Source organism: Zalophus californianus, chromosome 11, assembly GCF_009762305.2.
Source record: "Zalophus californianus isolate mZalCal1 chromosome 11, mZalCal1.pri.v2, whole genome shotgun sequence".
In the NCBI taxonomy this organism is placed as follows: Eukaryota; Metazoa; Chordata; class Mammalia; order Carnivora; family Otariidae; genus Zalophus; species Zalophus californianus.
Window position 1 is genome coordinate 57,947,942 of NC_045605.1, and position 23,902 is coordinate 57,971,843.

The window sequence follows — 23,902 nt, forward strand, 5'->3', positions numbered from 1 at the left end:
AAGCAAAAGTGATGTTGAAGTCTCCCTAAGTAGAAGAGCAAAATCCTTCTAAACCGTACTATTTACAGGAAATGATAAAATCATGACTCAAAACCAGACTTTCTGACTTTCAGGCCAGTGTTGTGTCCACCTCACCACAAAATCCTCTGCACATGCACAAAAATCGAAACACCATAGAAGCAATCCTGTAGCTCTGGAAATCCTAAGAAATGGGCTAAATAATCTTATAATGCTTAAAACTATCACCCAGTTATCTGTGATAATGGATTCAAGGAACAGAAACATCCTTTAAATCTGCAAATACTATAAAACTATTTGGCTGAAATGCCATTCCGCCTCTACTCGCCACAAACCATTCATTCAACTTAAGTGAATGTATCATTTATTGTGAGGTCCATGCTGAATAAGTACTAAGAAGATATTTTTTTTTAAGTACCACAAGTAATGAAACCAAATCATTGGCTTTTCACTGTGATAACCTGGTGTAGGGACAAGATTGAGAGCTGGCAGAAACACCTCACTGTAGATAATTTCCAAACGAAATAACTGGAGAGGACTAAAGGGTAATCCCAACGTGATCTACCTCCAGGGTTATCCGCCCTATGCAGATCGGATCTGCAGTTTTTGCAAAAGCTGCACACTGTCCTCTTCTAAGGGACCCTTGCTCCCCTTACCTCCTGTACTTTGACTAGGTGCTTGTATCTCCCAATGCCATGGGTAGGCTTTGTCTTGTAGTGCCGACTGGTACCCATCAGAATGCCACCTAAAAGACAGAAAATAAGACAAACCTGTTTCAAAGCTCCTGCAGGGCAGACCACACGTGAGGAGACAAACTCTCCACCACAAGACTCAGAATATTTGGGATAGTGGGTCTCTTGATGGTTTAAAGAACGAGAGCCGGGCTCAGGTCATGATCCCAGGGTCCTGGGATTGAGCCCCGCATCGGGCTCCCTGCTCAGTGGAGAGTTTGCTTCTCCCTCTCCCACTCCCCCCTGCTCGTGTTCCCTCTCTCGCTGTGTCTCTGTCAAATAAATAAAATCTTTAAAATAAATAAATAAGTAAATAAAAAATAAAGAACCAGAGCCATTTCTTGATCCTGGGCTCACTCTCAATTTACCCCCTTTTTCTCTCCTCTTGGCTCCTGCACTATATCCACTCCCCACTACCTATTTTTCTTGGAGAAATTCTCTCCTGCTATAGCCACTGGTGCTAAGAGGACAAAATACATTCTCATAGTGTTCTTGTTTTCACTTGTTCCTCCAATGCCAATAATCCTTTTGAAGTCTTCTAATGTGGATCATACAGAGAAAGAGAGGAGTGGCAAATACAAGGTAAGAGGACAATCACAGATTTCCACAAAGTTTTACAAACCACCCATTTGGTTTATTTGTGCTAATATGGAACCACCGCCAATACACTGCTAAGTAAATAACAATAAAAACAAAAACCTAAGGCACAGAACACTGTGTGTGTATACTACTACCAAGTATAAACTAAGATCTCCATACACATATTTACTGTGGTAAACCCAGAGGTACACCACTTGGATCCATCTTGAAGGAAGGACTTTAATCTTCATTATTTTAAGATTTTATTTATTTGAGAGAGAGAGCACAACTGGGGTGAGGGGCAAAGGGAGAAGCAGACTCCCCGCTGAGCTGGAGCCTAATGGGCGGCTTGATCCTGGGACTCCAGGATCATACCTGAGCTGCAGGCAGACACTTAACTGACTGAGCCACCAAGGCGCCCCTAATTGTCATTATTTTTATCCTTGTTTACAAATAAAAAAACTAGCTCAACACATGAAAAGATGCTCAACCTCACTCATCGTCAGGGAAATGCAAATCAAAACCACAACGAGATATCACCTCATACCTGTCAGAATGGCTAAAATAAAAAACACAAGAAACAGCAAGTGTTGACGAGGATGTGGAGAAAAACGAATACTCATGCACTGTTGGTGGGAATGGAAACTGGTGCAGCCACTGTGAAAAGCAGCATGGAGTTTCCTCAAAAAGTTAAAAATTGAACTACCTTATGATCCAGTAATCACAGTGCTGGGTATCTACCCAAAAAATACAAAAACACTAATTCAAAGGGATACATGCACCCTTATGTTTTTGCAGCATTATTTACAATAGCCAAATTATGGAAACAGCCCAAGTATCCACTGACTGATGAATGGATAAAGGACATGTGGTGTATACATATATATACATATAACAGAATATTATTCAGCCATAAAGAAGAATGAAATCTTGCCATTTGCAACAACATGGATGAATCTAGAGAGCATAATGCTAAGTGAAATAAGTCGGTCAGAGAAAAACAAATACCATATGATTTTACTTATATATGGAATTTAAGAAACAAAACAAATGAGCAAAGATAAAAAAGAGAGAGAGAGACAAACCAAGAAACACTCTTAACTACAGAGAACAGGGATGCCTGGGTGGCTCAGTCAGTTAAGCGTCTGCCTTTGGCTCAGGTCATGATCCCAGGGTCCTGGGATTGAGTCCCACATCGGGCTCCCTGCTCTGAGGGGAGCCTGCTTCTCCCTCTGCCTGCCGCTCCCCCTGCTTGTGCTCTCTCTCTCTCTCTCTCTGACAAATAATAAATAAAATCTTAAGAAAAAAAGATATTAACCACAGAGAACAAACTGATGGTTACCAGAGGGGAGGTGGGTGGGGGCATGGGTTAAATAGGTGATGGGGATTAAAGAGTACACTTATCCTGATGATCATCACCCAGTGGTGATGTATGGAATTACTGAATCACAATATTGTACACCTGAAACTAATATAACACTGTATGTTAGCTATACTGGAATTGAAATAAAAAACTTAATTAAAAAAAGAAAGAAACTGTAGGTCAAAAAATATGGTGAAATGGCCAAGGTCATCCAACAAGTAAAAGGCAGAACTGCAATTTAAACTCAGGTCTATCTGGCTGAACAGCCTGTGTGCAGGTGGATTCTCATGACATCTGAATTTCTGGAATATAAAATCTAGCTAGGGGCGCCTGGGTGGCTCAGTCGGTTAAGCGACTGCCTTCGGCTCAGGTCATGATCCTGGAGTCCTGGGATCAAGTCCCGCATCGGGCTCCCTGCTCAGCAAGGAGCCTGCTTCTCCCTCTGACCCTCCCCTCTCTCAGGTACTCTCTCTCATTCTCGCTCTCTCAAATAAATAAATAAATCTTTAAAAAAAAATCTAGCTAGATATGAACTTTCCTAGTTCAGATCTCTGTTTCTTATCTCTACCCTCTCACTGGAACCAGCCCCACACAGTTCTTCTACGTCTGTCTCTCTTGCTCACTCTCTACCTTCTGGAGAAGTATTAATCCTAGGTTCTGCTCCCTTTCCTCCCAGCTCCTATGGTGGGGGAGAAGCAGGCTCCCCTCAGAGCAGGGAGCCCGATGTGGGACTCGATCCCAGGACCCTGGGATCATGACCTGAGCCAAAGGCAGACGCTTAACTGACTAAGCCACCCAGGCATCCCTCATCTTCCCAGGTCCACCATTCTATGGGGAGGCTAAAAAGAAAATGGTGTGGAGAAGTGAAATATTTCTTAGGCTTCTCTTTTCTAAAATGGGCTTCCAAGCAGGTCTGCTCTATGCCAGGCCAGTCAGCGACTGGCATCAGAGCCAATCCTGCATTTATAATCCACACTATTTCATCAAGACAAACCCTGGATATCATGGGTCCCTTCCATGATATGCATTAGTCCACATTTACTACTGCATGCCAACAACTGTATAGACACTAGGACAAAGATGACTTGGATATGTCACTTTCGTTGGAGACACTCAATGTGTACTAGGGAAGGATGTTGGAAAGCGGTGCACAAATTCCTTTAACAGAGACGAGAGCAAGGTAGTGAGTGTCTGGAGGAAGGAACAATGAACCTGCCTTGGTTGGGGGAGGTGGTAGGAGTAGAGGAGGGTAAGGGGAACAGGTTCAGAAGAGGTAACAAATGCATTCTTGCAAGAGGAGTAAGAGTTTACCATGCAAGGAAGAAGGAGGTATTTTTGGCAGAGCTTCCAAAAGAGCACTGAACACAATTGAGGTATCTTCTTGGTTGCTATCCCAATTCTGTCTCTCTCAATCTAAGACCTTGGACCCTTTAAGCCTTCAGGTTCCTACTCTGCAGCATGGAGCTGGCAGTCTATGGGAGGAGGGAATCATTAATCGAACAGTCACAAAATAAATATAAAATTACCAATTGTGATAAAGAAAAAGAAAAAGCACAGAGGGCTATGGCAATACAATTGGGGGATCTATTTTCGACAGGAGTATCGGAGAAGGCCTCTCTGAAAAAAAACATGTGAACTGAGACCAGAATTCAGAGGAAAATAGTGGTTATCCCCAGGGAGGGGAAGTGGCTAGAAGGCAGGAGGAGAGGGAGATTTAACTGCTTATTTTATACTCTTTTGTTATCCTTAAAACTTGTTCCAAGTCCATGTATTATTTATTAAAAATAAATAAAATAAACTGAAACCTGAAAGGCAAAGAGGAATTTATTAGGTGAAAGGATTGAGGATGAATGTTCCAGGCAGAGGGAATAGCAGTGCAAAGGCCACCAGTTGGCACGTTCAAGGAAAAGAAAGGCTGTCACTGTGGCTGAAGCAAAGTGAGAAGGGCACAGAGTATACCAGAGACCAGAGCAGTAAGTGGGAAACACACCACTCTAGGCCTTGTAAAGGGTTTGCATTTCAAGGTGAGCAGCCATAAGCAGGGTAAGTATATGCCTGATATGTTTTTAAAAGATCACTTTGGTTGGTGTATGGAAAAAGGGAGAGAGAGCATGAATGGGTTAAGAGATTCAAGAGGCAGCCTTGGCTAAACTGTTGTTGGTGATCTCACTGTATCCACACACCCCTCTCTGTTCCACCCCCTACAGCTGACAAACTGATCCTTCTAAAACACAAACCTAATCACGTTCTTCTCTTTCATTAATTCAACCATTTAATCCTTGTACCCACATAATTTTTTTTAAGTACTTAGTATGTGCCAGGCACTGTACCAGGCACTACAGAGACACCAACGGATGAGGCGGGGAAGGTCTTGGCCATATTTCAAAATGTTCACACTCCTTAGGTAAGTATTTAAGAAACTTGATTCTTTAATCTAGTTCCAACGACTTCATCTCATTCTCCCACTCCTCCAGGCCGTTAAAACCTTGCTCCTCAGCCACAGAGCTACACTTGCCATTCTATGAACCATGCCGAACCTCTGTGCCATGCTGGGCAGTACCCCCTGCTGGAACTGCACCTCTCTGACTGGTGAAATCCTAGCCAGCCTCCAGGGCCAAATGTCACTTCCTCCGTGAAACTCTTCTACTGCCCTAAACGTTCAAAGATCATCGAGTTTACTTCATGGTTATAGCTCTCCCATGCCTCCACAATATAGTAGAACATTTTGTATAAATAAAGAAAACTCAGATGCCAACCACCATCTTTAACTACACAGAAACTCAAACACCCTCCCAGTGGTTTCAAACGGAACCAAAAGTGATCTTTGAGACGGTGACACATTTTAGGTGAAAGCACCAGACTGTGTGCCTCAGCCTCTCCTCTGCTGGGATTCCTTGGCAAGGAAGCATTTTTAAATTCAGTTTAGGGCAATTCCTATAATTAGAGCAGCTGGTTAATTAAGAAGCTGGTTCAAACTACTGTTAAATTAACCATTTTCTCCCTTAAATGAAAGATTTTGGTCAAATTACCAGTGTTTAAACTGCTTAATTAGCCAGTTGTTTATGTTATAAAATTTACCAGTTTGAAAGCCTCCGATTTCTAGTAAGTTCAACAGAATTCTCCCCCTGCTCCTTGTCATCAAATGGGTTTCCAGCTGTCACATTAATACTGCAGCCTCGTAAGAGGAAAGGCAACTCTTTTCACTGAAGATACAGAACCCCAGGGTGTCAAAAGGAGGCTCTGAAGATCCTTCAGTTAGCACAGTGATAGGATGTGATCACGTATTGACTTCTCCCACATCACATCCCTTTACTTTATATATGCCAGAACCAACTGTCCTTCAGTGTCCCTGTTTACTAAGCTGGGAACTAAACCCATCAATCCAGGATGGGGGTAAACAACGTCACTTTAATTATTTCTCCTTCAAAATTAGAACAAGCATTTTTAGTATGGCTATGCTGCAGAAATAGGGGGAAACACTGGGGGTACCCCGAGTCAGAATTAATTACAGGATATTCTCTCCATTCAGTAGACTAGAGGTCCCTTACACACCACAAGGACAGGTACACCCCAGCACGTGGCAAATAGTATGTACTCAGAAATTGCCTTTATGGGGCACCTGGATAGCTCAGTCAGTTGGGCATCTGACTCTTGATCTCGGGTTGGGTCTCGAGCTCAGGGTCATGAGTTCCACACTGAAAGGTTCTTAAGACATTTTACCAAGACAAGCTGCAATGATTTGGCCCTGGCAGCTACTCACTTTTTTCAAAAATTTTTTTCAAACTTTTTCCAGTTTTTCTAATTATAGTACACTGAACTACTTGGATTTGAATGTGCCATGTTTCTCTGATTCCACCTTTTTGCTCATGCTGTAATGAGAGGACTCTGAGTTCTCTTCATTTAACCACTTCAGATCTCTTTATATATATTTACTTCTACCTGTCTATGTATGTTTAAAACAGTAAGAAAAAGGCAGTCACTACAACCACACCCATCTTTTAGAGAGAGCAGCTGGGATGGTACCCAGGCCCACAGAGAGTATGCTGGGTCAAGGTCAGAACAGGGCACTGCTCCCCACTCTTTTCTGAAAACCAATATAATTCAATCTTGGAATTTCTGATTTTAAGGATATCTCAAAGAACCCATGAAAAATGCCAACAAAACTATGTCCTTTCAAGTAGAATTATCTTGGCATGCCAACATTGGTGAGTCACCTTGGGCCTTCTAGAGGGCCTTCTGAGATTCTCTGACAACAAATGAAAAATGGGCAAAGGAAAAGATAAATGGCCAGTAAACGTATGAAAATATGGTCAACCAACTAGTAATCAAAGACATGCAAATTACAATACAAGGGATGGCATTTTTTAACTTAATATTACCAAATATTAAAAAATTAATAATGCTTAATATTGATGAGTATATAAAAAGGGATTCTCAAATACCAAAGAAGAATAAAATAGCACAATCTTCCTGGAGACCAATTTGGTAATACATAAATAGCTTTAAAAATGTCCATTTCCTTTGAGCCACCAGTTTGACTTTTTAGAAATGTATGCTGAGTAAATAATCAGATAAGGGTATAAATACTGATGTACAAGGATGTTTATAATAGTGTTGTTTATATTGAAAAATCTTGGAGACAGCTTAAATTTCTCCAAATAGAAAATTGTTGGAGGGGCACCTGGGTGGCTGAGTTGGTTGAACATCCAACTCTTGGGTTTCAGCTCAGGTCACGATCTCAGGGTCATGGGATCGAGCCCCATGTTAAGCTCTGCACTCAGGGTGGAGCCTGCTTTAAATTCTTTACCCCTTCCTTTCCCTACCCTCTGCTCCTTCCCTCCTCCCCTTGACCTGCTTGGTCTCTAAAATCTTTAAAAAAAAGAAAGAAAGAAAAGAGAAAGAAGACTGTTTGAGTAAATTATGTTATTATCCTCCACCTTTTTTTTTTAAAGATTTTATTTATTTATTTGACAGAGAGAGACACAGCGAGACAGGGAACACAAGCAGGGGGAGTGGGAGAGGGAGAAGCAGACTCCCCACTGAGCAGGGAGCCCGAAGAGGGGCTCGATCCCAGGACCCTGGGATCATCACCTGAGCCGAAGGCAGAAGCTTAATGACTGAGCCACCCAGGTGTCCCATCCACCTCTCTTTTCGAAGGATCTCTACTGGATCTCCTTCAACAGGTTTAAACATGCCCTATTTGATCCCAACATTTTTTTTTTTTTAAGATTTTATTTGACAGAGAGACAGCAAGAGAGGGAACACAAGCAGGGGGAGTGGGAGAGGGAGAAGCAGGCTTCCCGCTGAGCAGGGAGCCTGATGCGGGGCTCGATCCCAGGACCCTGGGATCATGATCTGAGCTGAAGGCAGATGCTTAACAACTGAGCCACCCAGGCACCCTGATCCCAACTTTAGAAACAAAATAAAACCAAAAAAACCCTCAGATTTAAGTAGCTCTCAAATACTAAAATATACTACAAAATTATAGTAACCAATAGTATTAAAAAAGGTTAGTAATGGCATCAAATATAGAGACAAATCAATTGAAAAAACAAAATTAAAATAATCCCAGATCTATATGGAAACTTAGTATATGATAAAGGTGATGTTCTCAAACCTAAGGGGAAAAGATGGATGTTTCAATAAATGTTGAAACAATTAACGACCCATTTGGGGGAAAAAACTGCATCCCTACTCACTTCTCATTCCAGATGCATCACATATATAAAGGGAAAAAAAATACCAGAAGATAACATGAAGGATTTTTTAAACTAATCTTGGAAGACATCTTGCTAAGCAAGAAACAAAATCTAGAAATCAAAGATTAATAAACTTAGCTTTATAAAAACATAAAACTTTTCAACAAAAAACACAAAAAGACAAAGACTAGAAGCAATGCAGAGATAACAGAAAAATGCTAATTTCCTTAATATATAAAAACTATAGGGGCGCCTGGGTGGCTCAGTTGGTTGAGCGACTGCCTTTGGCTCAGGTCATGATCCTGGAGTCCCGGGATCGAGTCCCACGTCGGGGGGGGGGGGGGGGTCCCTGCTCAGCGGGGAGTCGGCTTCTCCCTCTGACCCTCTTCCCTCTCGTGCTCTCTCTCAAATAAATAAAATCTTTAAAAAAAACTATATAAAAAAATCTTGTAAATTAAAAATGAAGAAGCCAGCAACCCAATAGAAAAATGGGCAGTGGGGTGCCTGGGTGGCTTAGCCGGTTAAGTGCCTTCAGCTCAGGTCGTGATCGGGATCAAGCCCCGCATCTGGCTCCCTCCTCAGCATGGAGCCTGCTTCTCCCTCTGCTCCTCACCTTGTTCGCTCTTTCTCGTCCTCTCGCACTCTCTCTAGTAAATAAATAAAATCTTTTTATTTTATTTTATTTATTTGACAGAGGGAGACACAGAGAGAGAGGGAACACAAGCAGGGGGAGTGGGAGAGGGAGAAGCAGGCTTCCCGCTGAGCAGGGAGCCTGATGTGGGGCTCGATCCCAGGACCCTGGGATCATGACCTGAGCCGAAGGCAGACGCCCAACCATCTGAGCCACCCAGGCGCCCAAAGATTTTGTTTATTTATTTGACAGAGAGAAACACAGCGAGAGAGGCAACACAAGGAGGGGGAGTGGGAGAGGGAGAAGCAGACTTCCTGCTGAGCAGGGAGCCCAATGTGGGGCTTGATCCCAGGATCCTGGGATCATGACCTGAGCCGAAGGCAGACGCTTAACGACTGAGCCACCCAGGCGTCCCACATCATTAGTTTTTGATGTAGTGTTCCATGATCGTTTGCGTATAACATCCAGTGCTCCATGCAATATGTGCCCTCCTTCATAGCCATCACCAGGCTAACCCATTCCCCCACCCCATTAGTCTCCTTCTTGTTTCCCATTCCTTTCCCTTTGAAACTGTTTTTGTTTTTTTTTTTTAAGATTTTATTTATTTTAGAGAGAGAAAGAGAGCGAAAGTAACCAGTGGGGAGGAGGGGCAAAGGGAGAGGGAGAAGCAGACTCCCTGCTGAGCAAGGAGCCCCATGTGGGACTCGATCTCAGAACCCGAGGATCATGACCTGACCTGATCAAGATGCTTAACGACTGAGCCACCCAGGCACCCCTCCTCTGATACTCTTTAGGCAAATGACAGACGTCATTAAAATCAAGCAACTAGGGGCGCCTGGGTGGCTCAGTCAGTTAAGCGTCTGCCTTCGGCTCAGGTCATGATCCCAGGGTCCTGGGATCGAGCCCCACATTGGGCTCCCTGCTTGGCGGGAAGCCTGCTTCTCCCTCTCCCGCTCCCCCTGCTTGTGTTCCCTCTCTCTCTGTGTCTCTCTCTGTCAAATAAATAAATAAAATCTTAAAAAAAAAAATCAAACAACTATTTTTAAATTTCTCACGTAATAGACAAAGCAGACAGGGCAAGTAACTGGGTTGAAACAGACTGAAATTCATGGAGTTAATCAGATTGAATGGACATTCATTTTGGACAAAATACTACATGAAAAGCCCTTGCCTAGTAGATAATGGGCATAAAAGAGAAGTCTGAAATAGTAGCAATTATAACTATAATAACTAACTTAATGTATTTTACCTCACTGAATCTTTATTTTTTTTTACAGATTTTATTTATTTGAGAGAGAGAATGAGAGAGAGAGACAGCACATGAGAGGGGGAGGGTCAGAGGGAGAAGCAGACTTCCTGCTGAGCAGGGAGCCCGATGTGGGACTCAATCCTGGGACTCCAGGATCATGACCTGAGCCGAAGGCAGTCACCTAACCAACTGAGCCACCCAGGCGCCCATACCTCATTGAACCTTTAAATTCACTGTAATTTGTACTATAATTATCCTCATTGTTTTAAGTGAGGAAAGCAAGGTATGGAGAGGTAGCCAAAGGTCACGGAGTTAAGTATGTGGTAGAGCTGGGAACCAAACTTTACTAAAGAGCTCTTGCTCTTAACCACCACTTTATATTCCTGCCCTTGTCCTATTCCATGTGAGGGGTGGAATGTGGTCCCAGCCACTCTTCTCAGAGACATGTTAAGAATCTTTTTAGACAAAATTATTACAGAGTGTTAGAGGGTCACTTAAAGCTAGCAGACCATATCAGGAAATAACCACATACCTGCAGAACAGATGGGATTTTCTCTTGAAGTGCTGACCCTAAAAAGAAGAGTATGCTGAATAAAATTAGAAATCCATATTTAATCTACACAGTTACCAAAACTTGTATGCTTCTCATTAAGGTGAAGTCAATGCTAGATATTTCCTTATTCCTTCCTTTCCCTCTTTCCATAAACATTATTAAGTGCCTATTATGTGCCAGACATCCTGAGGATGCAAAAATAAGTAAAATGTCTGCATTTATGGTCAATTTAGGAGAGAGATATGTAAACAAATGTGATCCATAATCTAGCGCTGATCCAGAACAAAAACTTGTACAAGATTTGGTAGAACACAAAGTAAAGTGTGGTCATTTCCATCGGAGGAGTAACACCGTTTGACCTAAGTTTTAAAAATGCAGAACTGTTCTTGATTATTTAGTCTTAAGGAAAAGCATTCTAGGCAGAGGTATGAAAGTGGTAATGTTCAGGGCAACCAGCTGGATGTGAGTGGAACTGAAGCAGCAGGGAAAAGGGAGGTTGGTGAAAGAGGTAATCAAGGGCCAGGTTATAAGAACCTCATACGCTGTGCTAAGGAGTTTGGTGTTTACTCTGTATAGGCAGTGGGAAGCTCCTAGCAGATTTTAAGCATAGGAGTGCTATGATCAAGTTTAGGTTTTAGGAAGTTAACCCTGGCAGCAGGTGAGCAATGAATGGGAAGAGGTGAGACTGAGGCAAGAGAACCAGTGAGGTGGTTTTTGAAGAGGCTTACAAGGAGGGTAGAGAGGAAGGAACAGCAATGAGAGCCAGACTGAATACAGAAGTCAAAGAATATGGAGGAGAATAATACGGCGCTGTTGGACTCACTAGGTTATCAGAGTATTTTAGTTCAGCATCCTGCAGAACTTCTGAAACTAAATTGTGGCACAACTTGGAGACAAGCAGATCTGTGATTAAATGCTGACTGTACCATTTCCAAATTGTGACCTTCGGCAAGTTCTTTTATATCTCTGTAACTCAGTTATCTCATCTTTAAAATGCAGATAATAATAGTATAATCTCATGGGACTGAATCTATCTTAAACTCTCTGAGCCAGTTTCCTCTTTTGTAAAATGATGTTATCTATATTTGTCCTGTATATTTTTGTAAAAATTAGAGAGAACATGTAAAATGGTTCTATAGTAAGTAAGCGTGGTGCTATAGTAAGTACTTACTGAATAGTTGACTGTTCAATGATGGGGAAAATAGATTATGATGTAAAGGAATAGTAGGAGAGAGGCTTCAATAAATGTAAAGGATTAAAGAAATCATGCAGACTCAGGGCGCCTGGGTGGCTCAGATGGTTGAGCGTCTGCCTTCGGCTCGGGTCATGGTCCCGGGGTCCTGGGATCAAGTCCCGCATCGGGCTCCCTGCTCCTTGGGAGCCTGCTTCTCCCTCTGCCTCTCTCTCTCTCTCTCTGTCTCTCATGAATAAATGAATAAAATCTTTAAAAAAAAAAAAAAGAAAGAAATCATGCAGACTCATGGGTGCCATGCAGTCCAGGGAGATAAACAATTCATTGTTTTATATCATATGGCTGCCACATGTAAGACACTCAGTGATTATCTGCTGAATCGAGAAATAAACTACCAAATGCCTTTCATTACCATTGAGAGTAAAACAGTGAGAAGTAACAAACTGTATAAGCAAGGCAGTGGAAAAAAACCCTGCGTTTGAATTCTAATTCCAACTCATATTAGCTATGTCATCTTAGAGCAATTAATTTACCTCTCTGGACCTCAGTTATTTATGTATAAAATTAAGATAATATCACCCGTTTCAGCAGGTCACTATGAGGATCTATTCACTCATTAAACAAATATTTATTAAATGCCTACTATGTGCCAGGCAGCATTCTAGGCTCTAAGGATACAGCAGTAAACTAGACTAACAAAATCCTTAGCTATGAGATGCTTATATTCTAGGAGGCAGGTAGGGAAGACAATTTAAATAACTTTACATATACATCTTTACAGAATGTCTCAGGTGGTGATACCTGCAACAAAGAAAAATAAAGTAAGGTAAGGGAATAAAGATTGATGGGGGAGGGGGCACTATTTTACATAGGGTAGTCGGGGAAGACCTCTCTAATGAGATGACATCTGGGCACAAACCTGAATGAAGTAAGGGGGGGTCAAGCCATATGGATATCATTTTTGTTTTATTTTGTTTAAAGATGTATTTATTTGAGAGAGAGATAGCATGTGTGTGCGCGAGAGCGAGCACACGGGGGCAGGAGCAGAGGGAGAGGGACAAGCAGACTCCGTGCTGAGCATGGAACCAGACGTGGGGCTCAATCTCATGACCCTGAGATCAAGACCTGAGCCAAAATCAAGAGTCTGACGTTCAACTGACTGAGCCACTCAGGTGCCCCTAAATTTTAAGTAGGCTCCACACCCAACACAGGCCTTAAACTCATGACTCCAAAATTAAGAGTTGCATGCTCTACTGACTGAGCCAGGCAGGCACCCTGAGCCATATGGATATCTAAGGAAAGAATGGGCAAAGATCCTGGGGTAGGAGTGTCCTCAAGGACTAGAAAGGGAGCCAGTATACTAAAGCTGAGTAAGTAGTAGTACACAGATGAGGGAACAGATTGTGTAAAGCCTTGTAGAATATGGTAAGGAGTGTAGATTTTATTTATTTTTTTTATTAGTTTCAGAAGTAGAATTTAGTGATTCATCAGTTGCATATAACACTCAGTGCTTATTACATCACATGCTTTCCTTAATTCTCATCACCCAATTACCCCATCCCCCCCACCTCCCCTCCAGTAACCTTCAGTTTGTTTCCTAGAGTTAGCATCTCTTATGGTTTGCCTCCCTCTCAATTTTCATCTTATTTTATTTTCCTTTCTATAGATTTTATTTTGAGTAAGACGGGAGACCATTGGAGAGCTCTGAGAGAGAAGTGACACAACTAACATGATTATTTTTTTTAACTTGATTATTTTAAAAATAATCATTCCAGGGGTGCCTGGGTGGCTCAGTCGGTTAAATGTCTGCTTTTGGCTCAGGTTGTGACCCCAGGATCCTGGGACTGACCCCCGCATTGGGCTTCCTGCTCAGCGGGGAGTCTGCTTCTCCCTCTCCTTCTGCCTCTCCCCTGCTCGTGCTCACACTCTCTCTCTCTCTCTCTCTTGCTCTCTCAAGTGAATAAATAAAATCTTTAAAAGTTTTTAAAAATAAAAAATAAAAAGAACACTCTGATTTTAGTGTGAAGGACAGAAGAGAAAAGTAAATGCAGGGGCATCAGTTAGGAGGCAGAATGATGATAGTAAAGATTAGAAGGAGTTTAGCAAAACAGAGAGAGACCTGACACCGGAGCTGAGAAATGGTTTGATTCTGTATATATTTCAAAAGTAGAGCTGAGAGGATTTGTTAAAGAATTGGATGTAGAGTGACAGAAATAACAGTGTTAAGGATGACTCCAAGGACTTTGGCCTGGGCAACTAGATGAATGGAGTTGTCATTTACTGAGAATGGGGAAAGAGCAAGATGGCGGGGGAGTTAATGTTTGAGATGCTTAGTAGACATGCAAGTGGAGATGATGAAAGAAAAATGCTGGGTGAACTACCTAGCAGATTGCAAATATTAGCTATATTTAACCACTGTTATTAATATCCTTACCTTAAGAGAGAAAAGGCTTGCTTAAAAATGGTATCGTTCCTCAGACACAGCATCTACAGCAAAATAGCCATGTTAGGACAATTTTAATTATTCATAGCCTTCCAAGCACTTCTTCAAAAAAAGGCTAGAAACCCAAAGTACACAAACCAAAAAGGATCCAAAGCCTCTTTTCTAGCAAAGAAGCTATCCTTCAGTTAATACTGAACATGTAGGCAAACCAAGGTCATCTTTGCTCTTACTCCACCCACTACAGAAAATGCTAAAAAACAGAAGTACCCCTTCCATGCTGCCTTTTTGTTGTTGTTTTTTACCTTATTTTCCTTTTCCAATGTGATCTATTTTTTTCTACTACCAATCAACAATTATGCATCTGCCAAGCACAGGCACCATGCAAGGGACTTTACTCTTTCCTAATTCTCAAACACTGCAAGACAATTTTACAGGTAAGACAACTGAGGCCCACAGAGTTTATATTCCGAGAAATTATAGCTAATAAGTGACCAAAGAGGACTGTTTTACTCCAAAGGCTATGCCTCTGTTACAGTGCACTGTCTCAATAATAATAATGACACCAATATCAACAAAACAGTAATAATGAGAGGAGGCAGTAGCAGGGGCAGCTTCCCTCCCTAAGTTCCCCCCAATCCCACTCTTTCAAACTCACCCCGCCCGGCTGCACTCGAAACATCAGTGGTATAGCTTTCCTATGGGAGTGTTTTATTAAATATAGAGGTCTTTTTATAAAGCAACTAGATAATAAATACTAAATGTCCTAAGGTTCCATGACATGAAGATAAAATCCTGTCCTCTAAGGGTAACAATTTAAATCCCTTCAACATGTACCTGTTAAAATCCTATTACACAAAAACAAAAGAAAGTCTGAGAAACTGTCACAGACAAGAGAAGCCTAAGGAGACATGATGACTAAATGTAATATAATATCCTGGATGGAATCCTGGAACAGAAAAATGACATTAGATTTTTAAAAATGAGAGAAATATGAATAAAGTATGGGCTTTAATTAATAATATATCAATATCAGTTCATTAATTATGAAAAGTCTACCATACTAATGTAAGGTAGCAATAGGGAAAACTAGATGTGAGGTATATGGGAATTCTCTGTACTATTTCTGCGACTTATCTGTAATTCTAAAACTATTCTAGGGACGCCTGGGTGGCTCAGTTAGCCTCTCCTTCAGCTCAGGTCATGATCCCAGCGTCCTAGGATCGAGTCCTGCATTGGGCTCACTGCTCCGAGGGCAGACTGCTTCTTCCTCTGCCTGCCACTCCCCCTGCTTGTGTGTGTGCGTTCTCTGTCTCTCCGACAAATAAGTAAATAAAATATTTTAATAAATAATCTATTCTAAAATAAATTTTCTTTTTAAAAGGGCTATTATATGCCAACTGCTCTATTGAATATTAAAGGAAATATAAAAACAAAATGTAACAAAGACAAACTTTGAAAATATTATGCTAAGTGAAAGAAGCCAGTTACCAAGAGCCAAATATTGTATGACTCCATTTATATGAAATACCCATAACAGGCAAATCTATAAAGTAGATTAGTGGTTGCCTAGAGCTGTAGAGTCTGAGCTGGTGGGGATGACAGCTAAGGGAGTTGGCTTGAGATTCTCTCTTTCCTTGTCCCTCTGCCCCTCCCCCCAACACATGCTCACTTTCTCTCTCTCTTCCTCTCTCTCTAAAATAAATAAATAAATCTTTTAAAATATCTATATTCTGTTCACTCATCTCTATTCTGTTTGTCATGCTTGATAGATCTCGGGCCTGGAGGAACCTTAGACTCATCTGCTCTAACTCCAGAGAAGAGAAGTACTGGCCAAGGTATGCTGGCTAGAGGCTGGAACTCCTGTCTCCCGGGGCTCCTTGTTGCCTTTCCTGCCTTTTATGCTGGCCAATATTAGGTTAAACATACTGCACACATAATTACAAAGTCTTTTGGTATGTGATTTAATTGCAGTTTTTAGGATTGCCTATGCATTTTGCCCTTCCTTCCATCTATTCATATCCTTTCCAATCTTCGTGACCTCACATTCTCTAGACTTTTCCTAAATTTGCTCAAACTGTTCCCTTCCCCTGCCCCCATTTTTTTTAAAAACATTTATTTATTGGGCGCCTGGGTGGCTCAGTTGGTTAAGCGACTGCCTTCAGCTCAGGTCATGATCCTGGAGTCCCGGGATCGAGTCCCGCATCGGGCTCCCTGCTCAGCAGGGAGTCTGCTTCTCCCTCTGACCTTACCCCCTCTCATGTACTCTCTCTCTCTCCCTCATTCTCTCTCTCAAATAAATAAATAAAATCTTTAAAAAAAAACATTTATTTATCTGAAATAGAGAGAGCATGCACGCAAGTGGGGGGCAGGGCACAGGGAGAGGGTCTGAGCCAAAACCAAGAGTCAGATGCTTAACCAATTCCACCCTCCAGGCACCCCCAGAATATATTCTTAAGTGGGTCACTTCATACAGAAGAGGAATTGAATGGGAAGAAAGATCTAGATAACACTGATTTTTTCCTCACTTTAATCACTCAGATCTCTGAGTCTCTACAAAAGCAAAGGATTTAATTATCTAAAAGCCAGGCTTAAGGGTTGACAACTTTCTGGAAGACATTCAAATTGCGGTGTGAACTCTCCCTTTCAGCTCTGGGAAATGTGCTTCCACTTCCCTGCAGTGCTTGGCATTATTTATCAGAACAAAAGTAATCTATTTTGGGACTATATCCACAAATACCCGCTCCTCCCAGTCAGCAAATGAAGAGCAGCTATAGCCCTGCAGCAAATAGAACAGGATGGGGATGCTAGTGAATGAATGAATGAGGACACAGCTGCCGCAGTGGGTTACAAAAACACTTGTGCCATGAGCTCGGGAGCCAAGAACAGCAGGACTGCACAGCTACCAAAGACTGAAGTCATGGGGCCAAATCTCTGCCGTCGGACTAGCTTCACACCCCTCAGCCCCAGGTGAGTGGAGACAGTAGTGAGTCAGGGACCCATGAGGCAGGCAAATGTTTTATAAGTATTAACAGAGTACATTTGTGCATTAACAAATATTTAAAATAGCAGTTACTATGGGTATTAAAGAGGGCACGTTCTGCGTGGAGCACTGGGTGTTATGCACAAACAGTGAATCATGGAACACTACATCAAAAACTAATGATGTAATGTATGGTGATTAACATAACAATAAAAAATTTAAAGAAAAAAATAAAATAGCAGTTACTATCACTTATTGAGTATACCCTTTGTGCTCATCACTTTACACATACTATTTCAGTTCATCTTTACACTAATCCTCTGACAGAGGCATCATTGAGATAATTGCCTCTATTTTATAGAGGAAAAAACAGAGGCTTAGGAAAATTGTCCAAAGTTAGAGGTTTGATAAGAGGTGCCAAGAATTCAAACCCAAGGCTGACTGAATCCAAAGCCCATGTCTTCCATTCTACCACATTACCTCTCCAAAGAGTAATACCAATTAGTGAAATTCATATGCTAATAATAATAGCATCCATAATCCTACCATCTGTTGAGTACCTGCTATCTGCCAAACATTTCCTTTATTTTTTTTATTTTTTTTATTTTTTTTTAAAGATTTTATTTATTTATTTGAGAGAGAGAATGAGAGAGAGAGAGAGCATGAGAGGGGAGAGGGTCAGAGGGAGAAGCAGACTCCCTGCCGAGCAGGGAGCCCGATGCGGGACTCGATCCCAGGACTCCAGGATCATGACCTGAGCTGAAGGCAGTTGCTTAACCAACTGAGCCAGCCAGGTGCCCCGTATTTTTTTTTTATTTTTTTTATTTTTTAAAAGATTTTATTTATTTATTTGACAGAGAGAGAGCACGGGGGGGGGGGGGGCAGCAGGCAAAGGAAGAGAGAAAACCCGATGCGGAACTCGATCCCAGGACTCTGGGATCATGACCTGAGCTGAAGGCAGACGCTTAACTGACTGAGCCACCCAGGCACCCAAACATCATTTCCTCTAATCCTCACAACCATTCTGTGAGGTAGGTTTTTCTACCCCCATTTTACTGTGGGGAAACCAAAGCTCGGAAAGGTGAATTAATCTGCCTGAAGTACACAGCTGGCTAGTGGTATTCTAGCTGATCTTTTCCTAAGTTCTTTTAAGATTGCTTTTGTTTACAGTTTTCCCTTTGGCCAAGTGTCTTCTTAATATGTTTAATATGTTGACTGTCAGAGTCTGTCTTTGCACCCAGTCTTTATGGAACTTAGACCTGGGTTTGAATATCAAAACTTCCATTTTAATAGTTGTATGATCTTTGGCAAATCCCATAAGAAATATTTGGCCTCACGGACGTATGATTTAATTTAATGAAATGACCAGAATTGGGACGAGCAAAAACCACTGAACTGTCCATCTTAAAAGGGTAAATATTATGGTACGTAAATTATATCTCAATTTTTTTAAAAAGAAAGAAGAAAGAAATATCTGGCCTTCTAGCATAACTGCTAGATTGTATTTCTAGGCCACAGATGAGCTTTGTTAATTAAGCCCTATATCCTACCTTCCTCCAGGGCTAAATTGTTTAGAAATACCTGTGGTTACCTAAAATGTTAAGTCCAATCCCCTACCATCTCCCCAGGTCTCATCCCCATATTTCTCTGCATACTCTCCCTTGATCCAAGCCCCACTGCTTCTCTCCCTCCCAATTTCTTCTGGGACCTCTGGAACTTCAAATATGTTCTCATTTCGGGGCCTCTGCACATACTCTCTCTGTTTAAATTCTATCATTCTTCACGTCTTAGTCATGTAGCATCCTCAAGAAAACTTTCCTTACTGCTCAGACTTACTTGGATCCTGCTGTTACACACTCACATAGCACCCAGAATATTTCTTTTGTGGCATTTATCACAATTAGTTAAGTAGTTATATGTTTAATGAGCCTGTCTCTTTTGCTACGAATACAAGCTCCATAAAGACAGGAAACTGCTACATCCCAACATCTACCATACTCTCTGGCACACTGTGGGTGGTCAGTAAATATCTCCTGATTGAATTAATAAATCCCTCCAAACCTCACTTACTTAAGCTTTATTTTTTTTAAGATTTATTTATTTACTCTGGGTGGGGCAGAGAGAGAAGAGAGACAGAATCCCAAGCAGACTCCCCCACTGAGCATAGAGCCTGACGAGGGACTCGATCCCACAACCCCTAGATCATGACCAGAGCCCAAACCAAGAGCTGGACACTCAACCAAGCCATCCAGGTGCCACTCCTTATCTTTCAAGAGGTTATAAAAATATTTACCTCATAGAATTCTTGATACAATTATATGTTAATATATGAAAAGGACTTAGCAAGTGCAAGGCACATCAATAATGATCAAATTGGTGGCAGTGATGATAATGGTGGTGATCGTTCAGCTCATTTATTAAACAATATTTACCCTTGTGTGACAGGTGTTGCAGGTAAAACCATAAACAAAATAGTAAAATATCCCTGTCCTGCAGAATTTACATCTAATAGTGACCAGGATATAGCCAACTTCTTGACCATTTTCCTCGGCTCCTGGACTCCCTGACCTTCTATGCACCCTGAAATTTGTGTACTCCTATTTCACATCTTATGTCCTCCTAATGCATGTCTGTTGGTTTGTCATTTGCTTCAGTCCTCACTGCAGTTTGCTCACATGAACTCTGCTCCATGTCAGCCTTCAGTGTTTTCACCTGAAAACATCTCACTATGAGATCAGTCCCCAAGGTTGCTCCTTCTGACATACCTTTTGTGAGCTGCTCTAACTCCAGAGAGGGGAAGTACTGGCCAAGGTATGATGGCTGTCTCCCAGGGCCCCTTGTTGCTTTCCCTGCCTTTTATGCTGGCCAATATTAGGTTAAGCATATTGCACACATAATGACAAAGTCTTTTAGCATCTGATTTAATTGCAGATTAAATTGTATTTCTAGGCCACAGTTGAGCTCCCCTCCCTTAACCATATCCTGTGGTTCAGAGGTATGGTAAACCCTGAGGAAAGAACAGTTATCTCAGGGTGAGTGACATCCAGACCTAAGCTAAATACTCCAGGACCATCCATTTTCTGTGTAAAGTAACTCATCAGGTGAGTCATTACTCATTCCCTGGTGTGTTCTGACTTCCACAGACATTATCCTGCCATCTTGATTGATCAGTATGTTTTCTGAGGTTTGATGAATATCAGCATTATGGTCTTAACACTACTTCTACTTACTACTTCTGCTGAGCCAAAGAAGTATGTGATTCCACCCAGTTTTATTCCAGTAAAGCTGGGCTTTTCATTCATTTAAAATGTGAAAGGACTGTAAGCTAAAAACCTCTTGGGCTCTCAAGGAAAGAGTACTGAGCTAAGAGTTTGAAGTTCTAGTCCCAGCTCTAGCATGTACTTACATGTAATGTCAACTTTTGTTCAGTCACTGATTCACTCAATATTTATCAGGTACCTACTTTAGGCCAAGTACACTGTAGGTTGGGTACATATACATATAAAAAAATATATAGTTGCCTACCCTCAAATCTTTCTAGTAAAGACAGTAGATGTGCAAATTATTTATTACATTGCAATGTGAGATCAGTGTAATGGGCTGTATAGGAAAGGGAAGGATTGGCAACTTGGAAGGTCAAGGAAGGTTTTCATTCCTCATTTCACAGATGAGGAAAACCAAGATTACCAAATTAATGAAATGTGAAATACTCAAAAAAGGAAAAGCAGTGGGGTCTTAGGAGAGACAGAAACAATAGGCTCCAGTCTCAGCTCTATGGCTCACTTAAATGGCTGTTGACCTATTAAAAAAAAAAAAGCATTCATTAATTCAGGCATTCAGTAGGACATCTGAGAACTATTATGTACCAAACACTGTGCCAGTAGCTTCCATTTCATTTGTTGTGCCTATGAAAATCAAATGAAATTATGAAAATGAAAGCAGTATATAAACTGTATAATAATATTCATATTCCTAAAAAAAGAAAAAATAATATTCATATTCCTGCATATATAGTCCTTCACACCTTACAAGTACTATTATTTACATTATCTTCTATAATTGTTACGATTCTAATGATGGCATTATCATCTGCATTTTACAGATAAGAAACTGAAGCACAGAGAGGTCAAATAACCCACCTACCCACTTAAAGTCATATACATAGCAAGATATAGAACCCAGGTCTGATGCAAATCCCCTGGGTTTTTTTTTTTTTAAGATTTTATTTATTTATTTGAGAGAGAGCACAACAGGAGGAGCAGCAGAGGGAGAGGGAGAAGCAGGCTCCCCATGGGAATCTGACCTGGGGCTTGACCCCAGGACTCCAGACCATGACCTGAGCCGAAGGCAGACACCTAACCAACTGAGCCATCCAGGCACCCCCCTGGGTTTTTCTTACAAATGTAAAATATTAACACTTCCAGACAGGCTGGACAAAGATGGTCACAAGACTACATATGATTAGATGCCAAAAGATAATACCAGGTAGTTCAGAAAATAAACAGTCACTTTAGCCAAAGTAGTCAGAAAGGTTTTATGTTAAAGATGAGACCTGAGGGGCGCCTGGGTGGCTCAGTCGGTTAAACGGCTGCCTTCGGCTCAGGTCATGATCCCAGGGTCCTGAGATCAAGCCCCGCATCGGCTCCCTGCTCTGCGGGGAGCCTGCTTCTCCCTCTCCCTCTGCCTGCTTCTCTGCCTACTTGTGCTCTCTATCTCTCTGTCAAATAAATGAATAAAATCTTAAAAAAAAAAAAAAAAAGATGAGACCTGAGCTGGGTGTTGAAGCATGGAGCATTTGGATAGTTGGTGAGAAGGGTGAGGGCACTTCAAGTGAGGGCAGAGGGGAAGAATAAAATAGTAACAAAGGCAGTCAGACTTGGAGAGGCCCTATCTGCCCTTTTATCTTTAGGTGATGCCCTAATGACACATTTACATGGACTCTCCTGTAGTATGGAATGGTAGGAAACAGTATTCCTTGAAAACTTATGCCTCCCTTTCAGCAGTCCTCAGAATCAAAGCAAATAGAGCAGGAGCATGGAGTCACCAATCTGACCATCTTTAACAGTGGAATTTTGAAAATTCCTGATTTTTTTTCTATTATCCTTTCACCAGATCTGGCTAAATTCTCATAATTAGACTAAGGTGAATATTAGTGAGTTATTTCATAAAGTAAGGCTTAAGCCATTAAGGAAACAAGCCTAAAGATATTCAGGGACCACCGCAAGATAACTACTGGTAGATCCACGAACAGCAACGATCATGCTGACCTATATATCATGGACATAAATATTCTACAATTAATGCCTAAAATAAAATTTTAACATAAATTGCTAAAAGTAAGTCATTATTCCGAGCAGCATTATACCACCAAAAGAACACAACTGAAATCTGTTAAGACGGCAAGGGAAGAGCAAGGAATGCATTTATCGTGATTCAGACGGTTTTACTGCATTTAAATACGGTTTTGTAAGTAAAAATTTAGTATATTACCCTCTTTCTATCGCTAAGTAGCCTCACATCCCAATCAGGTCACGGAGTCAAAATGGTATACTTAGAAAACACTCTGGAAGCGCAAAAATAAAATGACCTGCACAAGGTCAGACAGATTATCTGCACTGATCCTGGTTGCGAGATTCCCACTGCGGGGCTCTTCTCCTTCCAGGCCAATGGGCTGCGAGGGTGGCTGGTGGAAGGGGCGGGGCCCATGGGTAACCGCCTCCGAGTAGCCCGGGAAGTAGTGGAGGGAACACAACTCTTGACCACAAGGCGCCGCGTGTGCTGCCGGGAGAGCCTTGTTCTCGCCGGTGTCTCATACCCGGATGTCTGCAGAGGCGGTGATAGCCGGGCTGCCACCTCCCAGCTCTACTCTCCCCACCACCTCCGCCGCGCCCAGCGTGCGTGGAACCTACGTTACCTTTCCCAGAGCTCCGTTCATCTTTTGCTGCTGCGGCCGGTAACTGTGTGTAAGCTGAAGACCCCACCAAGCTGCAGCGATCCCCGGGCGTCTGAAAACACTGACGCAACGCCTCGACCGTGTCCAGTAACAATATGCGACCGAGACTCACTCAATACCCGCAGCACCTTGGTTCCGGTAGCTTCTGAGACTCAGTAGCTAGAAAACTCTCCAGACTCCGCCTCTCTACAGCTTAAGTGTCACCTTCACAGCAATTCTTCCAGGCAGAATTAATTGCCACCTCTCTGTTGTCCCCGTGCCTTGCACACGATTCTGCTATGTCAACCACCATACTGTGTATTATTTGTTACTGTCTCTTTCACATGTTTGACTGTGAGTTCCTCAAGGACTGAGATCCTGACTAATTCATTCCAGTGGCTAGCACAGGACATGGAGATCAGACTTCTAACCTTGATTTAAAAGCTGATTGGCCCTAAGTGAGCTTTTCTGACAGTCAATTGCCTCATAATAATTGATAATAACTACTTTCTACTGACTGACCATTATGTGC

The 23,902-nt window shown here is 41.8% G+C and overlaps 1 protein-coding gene across 6 annotated transcripts in view; it reads right to left on the reverse strand.

Moving 5' to 3' along the window:
- The window catches only part of MRPL48 (mitochondrial ribosomal protein L48), a 50,455-nt gene extending 26,904 nt beyond the window's left edge, over positions 1–23,551 (reverse strand). Inside the window, exons 1-4 of one of the 6 annotated variants that reach the window (XM_027581260.2) lie at positions 23,353–23,551; positions 14,450–14,502; positions 10,803–10,840; positions 675–763 (exon numbers count right to left, since the gene is read on the reverse strand). In XM_027581260.2, the coding sequence (XP_027437061.1) occupies positions 675–763; positions 10,803–10,840; positions 14,450–14,502; positions 23,353–23,373 (201 nt within the window). In that variant the 5' untranslated portion in view covers positions 23,374–23,551. Of the gene's footprint in view, positions 1–674; positions 764–10,802; positions 10,841–14,449; positions 14,503–22,928; positions 23,164–23,352 lie in introns of those variants that run through there. The other 5 variants (XM_027581261.2, XM_027581262.2, XM_027581263.2 and 2 more) reach the window with 5 other exon arrangements.
- Between the last annotated feature and the right edge of the window lie 351 nt (positions 23,552–23,902).